Source organism: Mycetomoellerius zeteki, unplaced genomic scaffold, assembly GCF_001594055.1.
Source record: "Mycetomoellerius zeteki isolate Tzet28-1 unplaced genomic scaffold, Tzet1.0 scaffold48, whole genome shotgun sequence".
Classification (NCBI taxonomy): Eukaryota; Metazoa; Arthropoda; class Insecta; order Hymenoptera; family Formicidae; genus Mycetomoellerius; species Mycetomoellerius zeteki.
This window is the reverse complement of record NW_017257479.1, coordinates 19,406-37,181: the sequence shown is the minus strand read 5'-3', so window position 1 is coordinate 37,181 and position 17,776 is coordinate 19,406. Positions and strand designations below refer to the sequence as shown.

At 40.5% G+C, this 17,776-nt stretch overlaps 2 protein-coding genes across 5 annotated transcripts in view; one reads left to right on the top strand and one right to left on the bottom strand.

Annotated features, from left to right (window-relative positions):
* Positions 1 to 7,039: 7,039 nt before the first annotated feature.
* Positions 7,040 to 15,229, bottom strand: LOC108727310 (zinc finger protein 316). Of its 4 annotated transcripts, none has more exons than XM_018455385.1 (7): positions 15,167 to 15,229; positions 10,734 to 11,078; positions 10,291 to 10,437; positions 9,167 to 9,327; positions 8,689 to 8,976; positions 8,256 to 8,496; positions 7,040 to 7,477 (listed from the first exon to the last, which is right to left on the bottom strand). In XM_018455385.1, the coding sequence occupies exons 2-7, from the start codon at positions 11,076 to 11,078 to the stop codon at positions 7,217 to 7,219; spliced, it is 1,443 nt and encodes a 480-aa protein (XP_018310887.1). In that variant the 5' UTR covers positions 15,167 to 15,229; the 3' UTR covers positions 7,040 to 7,216. The 4 variants fall into 4 exon arrangements, with proteins under 4 accessions (XP_018310887.1, XP_018310889.1, XP_018310890.1 ...); XM_018455387.1 differs by having other exon boundaries at positions 8,695 to 8,976; XM_018455388.1 differs by lacking the exon at positions 15,167 to 15,229 and adding an exon at positions 14,114 to 14,208.
* An 889-nt stretch (positions 15,230 to 16,118) lies between these two features.
* atos (atos homolog atossa) overlaps positions 16,119 to 17,776 on the top strand; it is a 17,097-nt gene continuing 15,439 nt past the window's right edge. Inside the window, exon 1 of the mRNA XM_018455446.1 lies at positions 16,119 to 16,982. The gene's annotated coding sequence lies outside the window, so the exon portion shown is untranslated. The remainder of the gene's footprint in view (positions 16,983 to 17,776) is intronic.

Genomic DNA, 17,776 nt, shown 5'->3' with positions numbered 1-17,776 from the left:
TTTCCCGGCAAGAGTCCTCCATGCAGGTGCAAATTATACAAGTATATTGCTATAGAATTTTAGATTAATATTAAAAAACACAATAAAATTGTATAAACAGATTTGATATCACAGAACAATACAAAGGAAATGCTTATTTATGTATGCTTAAGTTAAATCATATTTTTACTTATAAAAATATAATTTTTCTTCTTTTTAAATCGCAATTTATTTAATTTGTTTTACATCGTGACTATATAAGTACTATTGTCACTTTCAATTACGATATTTAATTAGTTGATTTTATTAAATTAATACGATTTTAACGTGCAATTGAAATGAAGCATCATCAGTTGCACCTGCATTATCAAGCGACTTGTGCGCGGGTATCTCTACTATCTTAAATCACAATGGTGACGACAAGTTTAACTATTTCGTTAATTAGTTCCTTAAGATTGATCGTTACATATAAGCAGATACGCACGCACGCACACACGTTTTAGCAGCCATATACATAAAAACGCGTGATGAAACGATTCGATGACTGCCGATGATCTCTTGGCGAATATTCAATGACAATGTTGCATCACGGATTAAAAAAATAATTGGAATTGTCAATGAACCTTGGGATTGTAATTATAAACGATAATTATAATAAATATTTCTTTTAATTTTAACCAAAATCATCTTTGCTATGAAATGATTAAAAAAAGAAATCAAAACAATTAGGAATAAATAAATAGAAAGAAGATTTATGTAATTTTACGAAATTAAAAATATTTACTGCAAGATTACATTTTTGCGAACAACGCGCGGCGATTTCTAAGATCATCGGCATTCACTATCGAGAATCACACGAGGAGGAATTATATTCCCGCGGAGCGACTCGCTTTTATTATATAATTCCCCTTACCGTCATAAGATTAATTTACCACGATCGATTAGAGTCGATCGCGCAAACCCGTAAAGAGTACCTACGTTTTCGGCGTGATGTCGAATGCTTAGGCCATAAAATCGTAAAAAAATATTCAAGCGCGAGTTCGTAGGCGAGTATTTGGTATGGAGTGCCTCGTTTTATTTTCTTTTTTTTTCGAGAGTTCGAGGCAAAAATTGGAACGCGCGTTTACTTTCGTATACTTTGCAGAAAAGAGTGAGATCGCTCGCGGTTTCCAGTTAGTCCAATCGGAATCGTGTGTGCGTGCGTTGCGTAGCGGCCATGTTTTTTTTTTCGTTTTTATAAAGAGGAACGATCGACGGAATATCTACTATTATGTTGGAACACAGAGAGACAATCGTTAAACAATGCGATCAGCCCTGAACCGATAACGCTATTTTGCGTAAAATCTTTATGACGGAAATCAGCAAACCACATGATTCTGTTTCTACACATTTATATATTTTTGAATGTCTATGGAAGATCAAATTACATTATCATAATTAAGTCATTTTCAACTAATTGAGCAGTGATTTCTCGCTTATTTTTGTAATAAATTGGTCCATGTACAACAAAAATACGTTTTTTGTAATTGAACATTTTAATTGACAGATCACAGAAACCAACGTTTTGCGAAGTTTATCGGATAAGGGCTGAAATAAATGACTCACAATCCTCCTCTCTTCGCTTTTATCCAAAGTAATAATAGCTTTTTGACACCCCGTACCAATCTATTTTGCAAATAAAAAAATATTTGATTTCTATTAGAAACCCTAATTATATTGATAAATATATTTGTGTGGAGAAAATAATAGCAAATTTTTAAGTTATCAAATTCATGAAATATAGCTTTTAAATCTGTAATATTACAGATTATTACAGTCTTAGCGTAGGCGAAGCGTATCAAATTAAAAATTGATATTATATATATATATATTGTAATAAGATTTTAATAATTAATCCGGTCATGGCGACGGATACGAGGCATCGTGAATCTGCCATGTAATTCGAAATCGTCAAACTACAATAATAGTTCTTCGAAATCGTTCACGACTGTAATATATGATTCAAGAGCATAGGATAAAGAGACGGTGAGAGAGAGAAAGACAATGACATAGAAAGTTTAAGAGATTAATTCGAGGAAAAAATCTTTAGGCACACTCACACACATACACGTACATTTATATAATTATATATTTGTGTGTATATATTATGCGTAGAGCGCAAGAGTCTTTATTTTTTGGTAAGCAAAACGTGGCTTCGCACTTTTATTCGAATTTCTGCCAGAGTCAGCAAGGGTGACGTGATTTGTTCCTTTTTTAATTCTTTGCGCTTGAACGTCAATTACAGAAAAGTAAAATTGAAAAATTAATTAAAAATGTGTAAATAAAAATCAATAATATTAGGCTGTAAATTAAACTCTCTCTGTAATATGTATAATTTATAAAAATATAATAAATCATGTAAATACATTATCTATATTTTTTTCTTGACTTAGATAATTGTTAGTGTTCTCGATTTATTATAAAATATTGTTCCCTGTAAACTTAACAGGTAACTTAACTAGAATTTGATATGAGAAGTAATGACATTAAAAAAAAGAAAGGATTGAATTAGCGCAAAGAATTAATCTATAAAAATTACACATCTATTTTTCGTATTAATTCCGATCAGATTTCGACAATGTCGATTTTCTAATCGCTTTGTACTTGCTCAGCCGATCAATATATTGCAGAAAAAATGTCATAATGCGAATATTCAGATCACCCTCGTAACGCCACCACCCTTCAGTACATGGACTCTTAAAATTGCTTATTTTTCTTTGTTCTTCGTACGTTTTCGCGCAGTAGTTAGTTAATTATAATGTAATCGTTATGTCATAATTTAATAGCAAATATATTATCACATTTAGATTGTATTAATTTTTAAGACGACCGACCGGACGTCCCTCGACGAAGTTTTCGTCGTCTCGCAACTTTTGTATTGAAAAAGGCCTATTAATGCCCAATTATTTTACGATATATCTTTCAGTATTATTTAGTTTTTTCTATAACAGGAGTAATGCGGTAACTACAATCACTTACGAATACAAATAAAAATACTGCGAAGCTCTATTTGGAATGTGTTACTTTCGATAAATGCCACCAGTTCCAAGCAACCGCATTGTCATCAAAAAGGTTAATAACTTTGCATTGAAACACTTGACCTTCTCATTCTTTATTCTTTCGACGCCATTGATAAGATCTCGCGATGACGTAAACGCTTGCTTTGTTTCGCAGATTCCGACAATGAACTTTGAAGAGATCGCTTCAATTCGCACTTAAGAGAGCGCGAACGACGGCATTCGTCGTAGACACGTCCGTCCGGTATGTTAGATTTAAATCTAAGAAACATTAATATAGAATATATTATATATCGTGTAGTTTATATAAGGTATACGTTAAGACACTTACTGCTACAGCAAAAATTCAACAGTTAAAAGATTGTAACAACTAGTTCACGCTCACGTCGAACACAGAAGCGGACGGTCAGATGGAAATCTCTGCGTTTGCGAACTTTTCGTTGAATCTTTGAGAGGAAATGAAACCTTATAAAAAGGCATCTTAAAAAATAGTTTAAAAATAATGCAACTAAAACTAAAATTATATCTAAGTTTTGAAATAAAAATGCTTTTAGTACCTAAGGTTTTTTTTTCTCTCTTTCTTTGTAGATCGGATAAATAAGAGCCAAAGATTCAGTTTGAAATGTAAGGAATCGAATTGCGCGATTTTTCGCAAACGAAGAAATCTGATCGTACGTTTCACATCCGAAGCAGCTTACACCCCTCGCGCATCTCCCTTCCACAGAACATCGTTCATCCCCTTATAATCGGGATCACTTTGGCACGAATTAATTTTCTTTTTGTCCATAGTATCGGCACGGCGCCGCTGCTTATCAGTTATGAGCTCGTAATTATAATAATGCGAATAAATCTCGGTAGCACCTGAGACTGATCGCTCGGACGATACGATAAAATGAGGTGTTCTCGTTAGGCGCGCACGCTCCTCGGGAAAACTACATTTCCGCAAACTATTACGAGAAACGTCAAAAAGACGTGTCAGCCGCGCGAAATTTCCCGCCGATTTCGCAAATCTTTCGCCCTCGGAACTTTCCTTTATCCCTATTACATATATAGATTCTTCGCGACGGTTTTCCTGACGTATGGAACGCTTTATTCGAGTTGTGCTATGACTTTTGGCCGAAATAAAAAATAAATAATTACTCCAAGTAAATACTAACGGCGGACGGAGCCAGTCACGCTAATTGCGGACGTATAATTAACAAGAAACTTCCTTCATTATGGATACGTAAATTATGCGCGTCGCGACGCACACCGATAAACTATTTCGTGATATAAATATTCTGAATGTGCTAATGCGCTCGACGTATCTTCGAAACAACGTGTAGATATGCGCGGAAGAAATAGAAAAAGTAAGTCATCCTCTTCGGTAGTCAAGGTAAAGGCTTTGTGTAAAATCATCCATATAAAAAGTCGCATTGAGAATCGCATTGAGAAACCCGTTGCATCGTGAAGTATCGCATCGGTAAATGCGTTTTACAAATGTAAAATATACATATATCAAAAACAAAGTAGCACATAAAGTTATACCGGGGTGTATAACTCATGAATTTCGGCATAGTCGAGTGAATTACGCGCATATTCGGTAATACACATTATGTTAAACCATTTGCTTTCGGATGAACGGGCCCTACATCATTATGTAATCCGGAATAAATGTTTTTTTTTTTTACCAACTTCCACGCATAATCGTAATCATCTTGGCTACTATAGTAGTCATCCGTATACCTAAAAGATAAAATATAATTTAATATTTAATATATATATATAATTATGTAATATAATTAATTAAAATCTAAATCACATTCGCTCGTAATTGTGGCTTATTTCAAAATTTATGCTACTTGGCACGGAATGAGTGCTACGTTACTCGCGATATTTCTAGCAAAGATAATATCGGCAATGATAACGTGTAATGAGTTGAAAAAATTCACTCGCAGTAACAAGTTCCAGTTTGGAAAAAAACTTACTCAATGTTCGACAAATGCAATGTGTTTGAAGCGTTAAAATGTGCCGGGGAAGTGAAACTTTATGCCGAGCAGCTTCGATTTCGCATAATCGTATACCTTGTAGTTTAGCATAGTGTTGTATAGTAATGGCTATAGTGTCTATGTAGTAGAATGATATTCTCCGCAAGAATGTCATTCTCGATGAGACGACAAATCATCGTGGCGTGATGCACAAATTCTCTCGTGCCACTTCACGTGAGACGCCGTTAAAAATCGTTTATCGACTACAACGTATTTGTATAATACATTAAAAATTGACACATATTTCTGTTACAATCGATCTCATTCGCTTTCTCTCCCCTGACACGAGCAATCGATCGTCGGGAATGGTCTTGGATCCTAAAGAGAGAAACATATGAGAGACACTTGTATCGATAGCGAACAGATGTATCCAACGAACTTGAATTTTGCAGAAAATTACAATTATATTCTTTTTTTTTATTAATGTAATATATATTATATAGAGCGCGAATATAGAAATTTAATATAATTTAAAGATATATAATAGAAAATGTGATTACAGTGATATAAGAGTTCTATGGAAATGCTTTGAATCGTCATCATCTGCAAAATAAAGCACGTTAGGCTTCATCTCGCGTTATACGATACACTGTCTATCATTGTAATGCTTGCATAATCATAATAGTATATCGTTTTTGTATTATTAGTCCGTAATAGTACCAATGAAGATTCGATAATGGCAACTCAAGCAACGATAACAATATGTTCGTGTTAAGTACTTAACAATTATACTTGTAGTGGCGATTCGTGCAGCGCGAGCGAACTATACATATACTAGACACGTAACGTTAAAACGAATCTTCGTAAAATAGCACCTTTCCATCCCGGCCGGGGTCCTCGCGACATGTCGTGTCGTGACCCGGTGCTTTTATTGATCTCATTAACCGTTGGCCTGGTTCGATCGAGTCTCGTGCATCCGCCTTGATAATACATGCAAGTATCACGAGCTCTTGTTCAATTCTGTACAAGTGCACAAATATTGATCGTTGTTTGCTCCTATATGATACTAAAAATAAAATTTTCATCTCGGATTTAAATAATTAGGTCATAAGCTTAAAACAAGTATTGATACAAAATAAAATTATTATAAGTAAGCTTGAATAATTAAAATTGCAGCAAATTCTACAAAAATTAAGATTGAAATTAATTTTAAAGACATCAATAATAATTAACGACCAATAGTTAAAGAGAAACAATAAAGAGTCACGTTTAAGACGAGAATCCCCGGAACAGTACAGAGTTGCAGTCTTAAACTTTGCTGAATTGTAATTTCTTTTCTTTTTTTTTTTTAGTCACGGCGGTCAGTGCGGAAAGAGCGCAAAAGAGATGGACGTCACATCGCGCCGTGAATTCATTTCTACTTTCAGTCTTTCTCCGCGAGCCAATCTACGATTCTAGCACCATTTTGCAGCTTTCCCCGTTCGTCGTCAATAATCGACGCGAACGGGCGATCTACCGATCGTCATCGAATCGATGTAATGTAACACTTGGACGTTTACATAGCTAATACAAGATCTCGTTAGAATTCAAAGGTTACATTAAATTATCGACGTTAAATTATCGCATGCAATAATCTATACGATTCCTAACGTCTAAGGGAGGAAACCTTGTCGATGCTGAATTGGGAAACAATCCATTCTGAAATTTGTTCTTCCCGATAGACTTCATTTCTCTCTGTATGATTCTATCGATGTCAATTTCGTAAATTATTTTTAATCTCTATTTCTAGCTTATCTCTTTAAATTGTCTTTTTCATGAAATTATGACTAATTTTCAATTTTTCTTGAAGTTAGGTTTAATTTTTACTTGATTGCAATCCCAAGTAGAACACAGAAGTCATGAGGACATCATTATGACCTCATTCGTCACTTATAAGTCAATTTTTAGGTATCAAATGACGTCATGATGACGTCCTGTGATACCATTATGATTTAATTATGACTCCTCTTATGACTCCGTGTTCTATCTGGGATTCTCTTTCGTTCGTCTGCCAAGTTCAGCACTTGTGTACAAGTCTTCCTGTAAATTCTAATATATCTAAATCGCAGTATTGACAAAACGAGGACGTATAAAGGACAGGCGAGTCCCAGATTTCTGTTTCTGCAGGTCTCTCAGGGCCGTTGCTCTTTTCTTTGTTCTTCGAGAGCGTTTTCGCTAGTTGGCCGCGTCCGGATTTGAAGACGGCGAGGATGCTGGACTCTGTACCAGATCGACGTCAGTAGTGTCCCTCGAGGAGGCCAACAGCGAGGGCGTTATCAGCATGCCGCGCGGACTGAAGGTGTCGCAATAGAGGTTCTCCTTTTTGTGTACTCGCCGTACGTGGCTGCGTAGATTGTCGCGACGTGCGCTGCGATAGGCGCAGTGTGGGCACAAATGCGGCTTCTCACCCGTGTGCATGCGACGATGCTGTATCAGCTGTAAAGTAAGAAATACGACGTACAATTAACATTGTCAATTTTTGTCTTCATGTATATACTCTAAATGTTTTGGAGTGGACTCTCACTTTAAAGAATAAAAAATTGAACCAGTCTTGAAAAAGACTTCATTTTCAATCTCTAAAAGTGAGATTCACTCTAAAAGTTTTAGAGAAAAGAGATGTAAAATAGAATAGAATTTATTACACTTCAGCATTTACATAGCCAAGAAGGAGACTTGGTTTACAATAAATTCTTACCTCATTCATCCTTCAATACTTCATATGCGCTCTTATTTAACTATTTTACTATTTCACTATTTACTTTTACTTTCTACCTCTATCTTTATCTTTAGCATTGCCGCTTTCCGATTCATATTTATCACCTTACGCCTAACTAAGTCAGTCTTATATTATCTTACTATGTTTTTGTATTACTTATTCTATTTTCTATAACTATGTCCTATTTCACAGCTATATCCTTTCACAGCCTTTCTTATCCTACACAGTACTTATCCCCACTCTACTTCCTATCTCTCTTCCCTTTTCCTTCTCAGTATTATTTCTTCATCTTTCCATAATTTCTTTATTATCTTGCCCCTACAATTGTCCAATTCCTCCCCCCATAACCTATCTATATAACTTTTTCATTCTCCTAATTCCTTAAACCTCCCACTCACCTCTTTGCATTCCCCTACATAATGTACTATATTATCCCTATCTAGAAAAGAGATGTATAATCGAGATCTTTACAGTAAGAACAAATAATCTTTCAAATACCTTCTTCAATTGCACCGTGCGGAAGATGCAAATATCGCAGCAGAAATATCGATCATCGCGATGCCTTCGCATGTGTCTGCTGAGATCGACCTCGGATGATCGGTCGGCACCACAGACGGCGCAGCTCACCCTAGTCTCCGGCGCGGTGCCTCTCGCGTGCGCTCGCAGATGTCTTTGAAATGCCTTCTCGATCGTGCATGCGTACGAGCACAGTGAGCACCGATACTCCTCCCTTTCGTACCTGAGAGCATTTCGAAACAATAGCTGACAAAAGAATGTGTCGATATTTAAAAAAAAAAAGAAATATTCTTTGTTATTCCATTTATTATTTAATAAGAATTTTATAAAAAAAAAAGTAAAAGATTTGAGGAATTTTTATTTTTTATAGAACATTATAATTAGATATAATAGTTATATAAAATTGTTCGAGTACCTATACCTGACGCGTTGCAAGGCTAGCGAACGTTTCTTCCCCGTAGGCGTCATCCCTTGGGCCACATGTGCCGCTACGTGGGTTTCCATCTCACACCTACTGGTCGTCGTGAAGTCACAACCCGTGGACGGACACCTCTTGGTTTCCCCGGTCTCCGTGCCGGACAGAGCAGGATGGCAATCAGCTATATGTTTCCTTAGGGCCGGTCTCGTCGGTGCCACCACATCGCAGGAGCCACACGAGTAGCCACGATGAACGCTGTTTATATTCGGACTGCTGCCTCTCGATCTTAAACCATGTAATATTGTCACCAACATTGACATAATAATGATGAAAATATCCGAAAATATCTCACAATGTAATCTTAATATCCATAATAAATTTTATGAATTTGGAAGTTGAGTCTGTCTTAGAGTAAATGATCTTTATGAAAGGTGAAGTATTATAATTATGGCTTTTGATGCTAAATTCTACGTACTTTTCAGTGTAGGATGAGTGCTCGCTCTCAGAATCACTGTCGGAAGGAATATTGGGAACTTCCGTTGCTTCTAAAGCCGCAGTGGCAGCAGATAGTCTACCTAGCATCGCCGTGTAAGCACCCAGTACCCATCCGTTCAGAACAGGTGTCACCGTTCCTTCCTGAATATTAACGGTAAAATAAAAAATGAAATAAAATAAAGTTAGTGTAAGCTTAAGCAATTAAAAAATAAAATCAAGATCAGTAAATCATATAAAGCTAGTAAACGACATATCAACTTAATTAAAGTCAATAGTATAAAATGATCAGACGTTTCGATTCTTACAAAGGAAGTTTTACAACTGTCCGGAACCAATTTGATTCTCCATGAAATATGTTGTTAAACACGAAAATCTAAGAGAGACATATATTTTTTTATATGTGCTCTAACTCATGCTTAAGGAGTGAAACAATCCTTTGAAAAAAAAAACGATATTTTTCTTTCGAGGCGAATATCGGAAGATAAAAAAGATAAAAAAAATTTTTTAAACAAAAGTTGTACGGTTTTAAGAGTACTTCAATGTTGTGAAAAAAAAATTTTTTTTTCACAACATTGAAGTACTCTTAAAACCGTACAACTTTTGTTTAAAAAATTTTTTTTATCTTTTTTATCTTCCGATATTCGCCTCGAAAGAAAAATATCGTTTTTTTTTTCAAAGGATTGTTTCACTCCTTAAGCATGAGTTAGAGCACATATAAAAAAATATATGTCTCTCTTAGATTTTCGTGTTTAACAACATATTTTATGGAGAATTAAATCGGTTCCGGATAATTGTGAAACTTCTCTTGTTAGTCGTTTTCACTGAGAAAAAGATATCTTAATTTCAAAGAAATATTTCTTTGAAATTAAGATATTTTTTACTTTAAAAAATATATTTTAATTTCAAAGAAACATTTTTTATTTGATAAATGATATTTGATAAATGATAAAATATTAATATAGAATATTAATATAATATCAACTAAAATATCCGTATATATATATAATTATATTATATTGTGTTAAAAAATCATCAATGCACCGGTTTTAGATACATGCCAAGTAATTAAATTCATACATCGATATACATATAACACAGACCGACCTTGTCGAGGGCCAGGCATGACATCGGATCGGGAAGCTTTGCGATTGATAGATTGTTGTTTGCCGATTGATGTGAACTGTTCGTGCTACCAGTATCGCTCTCGTCACCGACATCTTCGTTGTCATTATTTTCGTTTGGCACACAAGTCTGATTGGTACATGTAAAAAATGAGATACCCTGTGTTTGTATTTATAATTAAAATTTTTCAGCATTAATTTTACATGAAAAAACTGATAAAATTTAAATTTCTATCTCTATACTTTGACAAAAGATTTTACAATAACTTAATTCAAAATCATTTACCAATTTTTCGAAATTATATAAATTATTTTTATATTAATACTTTTTCTGTCCGGTAGAGATAAAGAATTAATTTAAAGACCATTAGCTGTTTAAGAGATATCAATTTAATATTGTGTTGTACAATAATAAGATGATCTTACCTGATTTTCATTTTGATCAGCCTTTTCGATGTTACCTTCGTTGTCATCGCGCTGCCGAGGGTCCTCATCTTCGCCGTTCGTGCTCTTCTCCCCATCCTCAGCGTCTTCGGCATTGGTGGATGCGACCGAGGCTGGTTTCGTGACTAGTTCCATCGGGACGTAAGGTGGCCCCGCCGCCGTCAACGGCAGTGGCAGCATGTCGGGCCGATGCAGTGCGCTCAGGGCGAACGCGGCCCTTGGCAGGATCTGCGTCGCGCCGGAAGGCAGAATCGGATGCCTTCGGGCGAGACGCGGGTCACCCCAAAGTTCACCCGCGACGTGAAGACTCCAGATCCCATATTCCATCTAGAATGTGCGTTACGATCGCCCGTTGATGGGATCCACGAAATCGGTTCAACGTAAAAAATTGCATCTAAATCCGATTGCAGTGAGTAAAAAAAAGTATTCGCACACAAACACGTACATACATTGCTTTGAGATATTGACGATATGACTATTGAGATTACGACGATATGAAAAAGAATGTTGCTACATGAAATGCTTTAGCTAATATGCACATAAAAAAGTATGCTTTCTGATAAAAGCATGCAGCAATATCTTTTTTCGGATAGAATAACTTCCAAAAAAGATGGGATGTGCAAATACTATTTTTATTCATCACTATATATGCACTTTAAATGCATCTTTTCGATAAAATTGACCGCTACATCAAGAGTTCGTGGTTAAAATGAAATAAGTTCATTTTTTGAGATTCTATTAGATTTTTGAGATTTTTTTAAATATTGTAGTAGAAACTGTTGTAGAAAATAAATCTGATACCTAAATCTTCAACTTTTTCCCTAGTACTTGGTATATTTATGAAATCGGTAATGTCAACTATCACGTGCAGACGATTCGAATATAAAATTACAAATATATCCTGAACCTAATAAAGATTGAATCACTTGGAAACGGTGCTCGAGTACTCATTATGTTTGTATGGATTGCACGGTATAAAAAGGGTGAAGGGTAGGGAGCGAGAAGAGAGAGAGATTAGTGGTGGCCCTCGAATCAATACTTACGTGCAATTTTCAAGCGAGCCGAGTATTTGTTACTTATATATAAAATCATTTTATTTATACCTAATGCTTTTTATCAAATCGCGTGCATTTAATTAAATCGTTAAGAAATGTTTAAACGTGTGTATCAATCAATGTGCATCAATTAAGCTTATTTGCAAATAATGTACGATGATCACTTTGTCAATGTATTTCTCTAAATATGTGTTTCGTATTTTTTAGTTATTCTGTCGAGTATCACCGTAAAGGATACATCAAGAAATACGTCAAGAGGAGTTGAGCAATAGAGTATCGGTAGTAATTCGATCTCGAGTTACGAGGTCAAACGTTTCGAAGCGTGCTCGAAAATGGAGATAACGATGTGGGAAAAGTGTCATGCGAAAGATTATCTCTCTAAAATTCTCTTCCTCCTCAGAATTCAATTTTCCTCTCTTAGCATCCTTCCGAAAATGATCTTTGAAGTCGGAATATATTCCGTACCGACTCTTCTCGTTCTAAAATATTTCATATCGTTCTTTGTCGCGATTGAAATACTATAATTACATTTTCGCAAAGTTGTTTCCATGCGGATCCATATTACTCAAATCGTCAGAATAACTCAACGTTTGATCTCTATTTTTTTAAATATGAAACTCGCGGATTTATATGTTGTTCATCTCGTGGATCATTTTATTCGTAGTTATCAAAGGATATGTCTATCCTGATAGAACGAGGGTAAAGATAAAGCTCTTATAAAATATCGGTTGAAAGAAGGAAGATTTCACGTGAAAGGAGCATCGAAGTATCCGATGTTACGAAATAGGGAACTCTTTTAAGATTATTTCTAATTTTCGTCTCCCTCCAGTTTCGAGTTAGGCAAACGAAGACATCTAGTCCACGTGTGTTCATCAGAGATTTAGCGATTAGAACCATCCATCTAGATCAGATCAAAATATTAAATTCTGACAGGAAATCGACTGTCCATTCTATCCTCAATCTCTATCTATCCTGTGAGCGACTTTTGTATCGTCCCTCAATTAATTTTCTACACATTAAAATCTTTTTACATGTCATAATATAGCATTTCGAAGGTGCAACAATAAGGTAGATGACTCTGATCCGTTAATATAGTTTTTCAGTCATTCAAAAAATGGAGCAGAAGGTGAAGGTGAAAGCTGAAAATGAGCCGAAAGTGCCGTGGTGCCGTAAGAGATTGGCAAAAAAGCTCGCGTCTCTTGAAGGAGGACGGTCGCGCGAAAATCGCAAGGAGGTTCCCCCTTCTCTTGGATAGGAGGGGCGCCCCTATGGTGGCCTACCGCAACAATTCGGGCCGATCGTCATTACGCTGGAATCATCCCCCGTTAGTGCTCCCTCTCGTCTCCGCAAGGCCGGGCCGATCTCCACCTTACCGATCGAATGATGAAAGTTCACGCTCGTAGCGGCTCAGCATCGCCTCCCACGCTACACTCATGACGATTACGTTGACGATGTAAAAGACGAAGACGATGAGATGACGATGACGATGGGGATAACGCGAAGAAGAATGTGACGTCGAAATTCGCGAGTACCGGAGACGAGAAGAAAGCCCGTATACTGGGTCCGGATACGTGCCGCTGTAGAGCGAACGAACTCGCGAGATTCCTGACCATTGGACCGACCCTCGTGCATGCATACTTTAGCATAACGTTCTCTATACAATATCCAGAAAGAGGGAAAGATTTTCCGCCGAGGGGAGGACGGTTCCTCCTCGTCACCCCTCGGCGGCTTCGCCCTTTCTCTCTTTCTCTCTCGCACGCGCGTGCCCTCTCCCTCGCATCGTGCCGGGGGCCTCAGCATTCGTCCTACCCCTCGCGCTGACCCCTTCCCCCTCCTCCCCGCCCCCATCGTTGCCGCGAATCGATTTGTTATTGTTTTTGTGTCTGCGGTCGTCGCGGCGGATGGAGCGGGGTTATATCGAGGGGTGGATGGGCGAATGGTGAATGGGGTGGGGTTGCCGGTGCCGGTGATGCTGGTGGTGCTGCTGGTGGTGCTGCTGCTGCTGCCGTTGCTGTTGGTGGTGGTAATAGTGATGGTGGTGGTGGTGGTCGCGCTCGAGCTTCGAAGCCTCGGCTTCGGTTTTCGGGACCGGCAGAGAGGCGACCAGGGTGAATAAGCTGCTGCTGCTGGGAAGGGTGGAAAGGGGAGGCGGGAGAGAATCGCAAGGGAACTCGTGAAGGGAGAAAGAGAGAGAGAAAAGGGATAGGATACGCGCGATTCCGATCAGTGGCGTAGCCAGCGTGGGGGACAAGGAAAAATCGAAAAATCTCGACCACTGCACGTACGGAATTGCGCTGGAAACTTTACCCCATCCCTTAATTGCTGCTGCTTAAAAACTATCGCTCGGCTAAGCGACGAGAGATGGTACTCGTCGAGTGTGACGTGACTCCAGCATTGAGGAATCCGAGACCGACCACGAAAAAAAGGCCTGAGATCACGCCATTGGCATAGCCGCGGAAAAGAGATGAAACGAGAGAGGGTTGAGGATGGAAGCTGGTACAATGAGGAGGAGGAAACGAGCGATGGTGGGTGCGGAAGAAGGGAGAAAATCCCTGCGAGGGAAAGGGCGAGGAGGGAAGTTGGAACGGAGTAAGCAGAGGAGGAGAAGGAAGAGGAGGAGGAGGGCGATCGCGTAGGTTAAACCGAGAGGGGACTTTGCGCGAGGATGGAAGCGGGAGGGACAGGAACGGCGCGGATCGGATTGCATCCGCGAGTTGCATCGGCGGGGAGGGGGAGGGGTGGCGACAGAGATAGTTGGAGGAAGAGCAAGAGGGAGCGAGGAGGATGAAGGAAGGGAGAGAGAAGGGAAGAGCGAGAGGGTAACGAGGTAGCAGGGTGAGGGAGGAGGGACACGTCGGCATCGGCTTGACAGGTGACAACCGATCGGACCACTGACGTCACAGATCACTTGGCCGAGCGCGCGCGCGCGTCGCATGCACGCACACGCACAGACACGACCACACGACTACCCGCAAATCTCCGCGGCTACGCGACGTGGCGTAAGGTTCGGAGAGCCGTGTCTCACACTCGCATACACCACTGTGCACCGTCGACACACGTCACGTTCGGCACGTCACGCCGCGTGAAAGAGAAAGAGAAAAAAAGAGGGTAATTCCCTATAGGGGTGGCGAGAGAGAGAGAGAGAAAGAGAGGGAGACGTGTAGCGAAACGAGACGAGGGAAGGAGACGAGATTGCGGAGACGGCAATAAGAAGAGAAGGCGGGAACGTGAATTTCTGTTAACGTGGAGACCAAGGAGAAGACTTTCGGATGCGGATGACCGCGTGTAATCGTCAGGATTTTTCGCGTGACGCGAATATCCCCGTTTCCACGACGTACGACTTGAATTTTTGCTATTTACCGGGTGTTAACGCCGGCCGATGGTCCCCGCGCGCGGCGCCTTTCTATCTGGTTACCATTACACTCGGATGTATGAAATGCGCCACGGGCATACAACCATCCCCCCACAATAGCCCTATTTATGATTGGGCAAAATTGCTTTCCATGCGCAGAATAAAATCTCGCGCGCGGGTCCAGGAAAAATCCGCGGGGCGCCGCGACGGGAGGCCGCGCCGCCGCTCCTCGCGGTCGCGCGCCGCGTTTCCCCGAACGTGGAACGTTTCGTCTGAGAAACGCGGACAGAATCGCCGTGCGCGGCCAACGCGCCCGTCCCCGCGTGCCGGCGTGCGACGCATCGTCGTTTTCCCTCGATTTTTCTCCGCGGTTCCCACGCAGCCGACAAATTCGTCAGAAATTAAACGCGCTCCGCCGTGCTCGCGCGCATCCGCGGCGCTGCGATGGCCGCCCAGCTCGGCCAATCACCGTTCGCCATGCCGAGTAGTTCCAGGAAGCGCCGCGATGAGTCGCGGCGCGGCGCGACGGTCAGCGTGATGACCCAAATAAGGTTAAGTCGTTTCGACATTTCTGTTTAATTTCCACGTTAATTTCGAGCTCCCGTCTCGACTTCGTTATCTGGATTTTCCTTGTTCTTTTTTTATCTTTAAATCTTTGTCTGGGTCTTGTTCCGTAAGATTATGTTATAATGTTATTTATTAAGGATCGTGTACTCCGTCGATTGCAAACATTTAATTATCACTGATCCATCGAACGATTGTGATACTTATTCTTATCTCAAATCATAAAGTAGTGATGCGAATTTGATTTAATAGTTATTAATTATTTCTCACGAGGCGCATTATCATGAAGTCGATAGGTTAAGTTAGGTTAGATGACAAATTGGGTAGAAGGTATTTAAGTAACATAAAATATGAATTTTTAATGATATGCACGTTACATTATAATAAAATCTGATATCTGAATAATGTGTGTAACAAGAAATTTAATAATACAACATCGAAACTAGTGGACACTGCAATCGATTGTCCAGGTCAGTTCCGACTGCGAGCTCCCCCTTCCTTTCGTCTGTCCCTTTCGGATGTAGCACAGCTGGCTCGTGCTTACTCCTTCCCACAATCTTTTCATTCGGAACAGGCTCCGGTTTCCAAAGTCGTATCAGCTGATGGTACTTGATTTTATTCTCTACATGCGCTGTAATTCTAATCGAAATGAATATTCGTCGTCTAGTCGCGTTCGGATTTGTTCGTTTTCACGCACGCGTCTCAGGGCGACCCGTCCACCGTTGATCGACGCGATCGGATCGGACACGCGGGTTCCAGTCGTCCAGAGTGGTTCGAGAGCGGTGTGGAGCGCCGCCGATAGGTTGGCAGCTATCAGGATCAGTCGCGCTGGTCGCGCATCCGCAACCGATACCGCACGCCGCTGTCGCCGCTGACGGCGGGGTCTCTGCGCGTCTAGTCTCGCAGTCGCTCGCGGGGTCAAGCCAAGCCAGTTGGCAACAGACCATCGAGCGGGTCGCTTGCGCCAGTCCACGGCCGCGTTCTCTGTTCTTCCCCTTCCTCGTCTCCGGCCGTTCCGTGTGTTTCCGAGCGACGTCTTCTCATCTGGCGTTTCGCGTGTCGTGCAGCGGCTGTCGAGTAGCGCGTCCCTCCGCCCGGAGGAGAAGGAAATCGGCTGTCATCGTTGTTGTCATCATCCACGCGACGCTGCATCGACGGTCGGCTGCCATGGGGCCCGTCGACGGGATCATTTGACCCACGGGAACGACTCCAGGCTCGTCGGTGGGATCGTGAGCAGACTCGCGTGAGCGCTACGAATCGGTAAACGAGCTTGAACAAATTTTTCCATTGTTATCGTCATCGTCTTTGTTGTCCTCGTTACCGTTGTCATTGTCGTCGCGCGATTCTCCATCTGTTCTTTCTCTCCCCCTCCCCCTCCCTCTATCTCTCTTTCTCTCCCTCTCGCGCGTGTATACGTGTGACAGCGCGCTCGTTGTTTCACCCATTCGTCCCCATTCCCGTTCCACGACACGAGCGAGGGCGCTCTCCTAAGAGAAAGCGTTTCCTCGCGAAATCCTCGTCGATTACCCTCGGACTCGATCGCGCAGAACGCAGCTGCATCGCTCCGAGAAGCCGTATACGTGACGTGAGATTGACGCGAAGAACTTTGACGTGCGAGTGCCTCGATCAAGGCTGAGAGACGTTGCACTGCAGGCACACACACTCGCACGGTCGACGTATCGTTCGTGGAATTTATGCCAATCAGCACCGCACGCTCCTTCTCCCTCGCGTCATTTTCCGTGCGATGGATTTCGTCATTCGCGAACCAGGGAGATTTGTCCAACGGTACTCTTCTCTTGAACTCTTCCAAATTCGAAGCGTACACGTGTTTCTTTCTTCATTCGCAATTTAAAAGCTCCGAGAGAGATAAGCACGAAAGACTTTCCCTTTGGATTCCGTTCCTCTCGATGATGATCTTTTCTAGAGACTTTATTACCTTGATAATAGTGTTTATGCGAAGAAAAAAGTAATCATATGTATTTCTCGAAACGTCTAGCAAATACAGACGTAGCGTCGAGTTCCTTGAACATTTCCAGACATGCCACAGCGTCGTG

What these genes read in the sequence shown, in the direction of transcription:
- LOC108727310 (XM_018455385.1), bottom strand. Translation starts at nt 11,078, where the DNA reads ATGGAATATGGGATCTGGAGTCTTCACGTCGCGGGTGAACTTTGGGGT. An exon ending in CATGCCTGGCCCTCGACAAG is followed by an intron (nt 9,328 to 10,290) that starts GTCGGTCTGTGT and finishes GTTAATATTCAG; the next exon opens with GAAGGAACGGTGACACCTGT. An exon ending in TTGCAACGCGTCAGGTATAG is followed by an intron (nt 8,497 to 8,688) that starts GTACTCGAACAA and finishes AAATGCTCTCAG; the next exon opens with GTACGAAAGGGAGGAGTATC.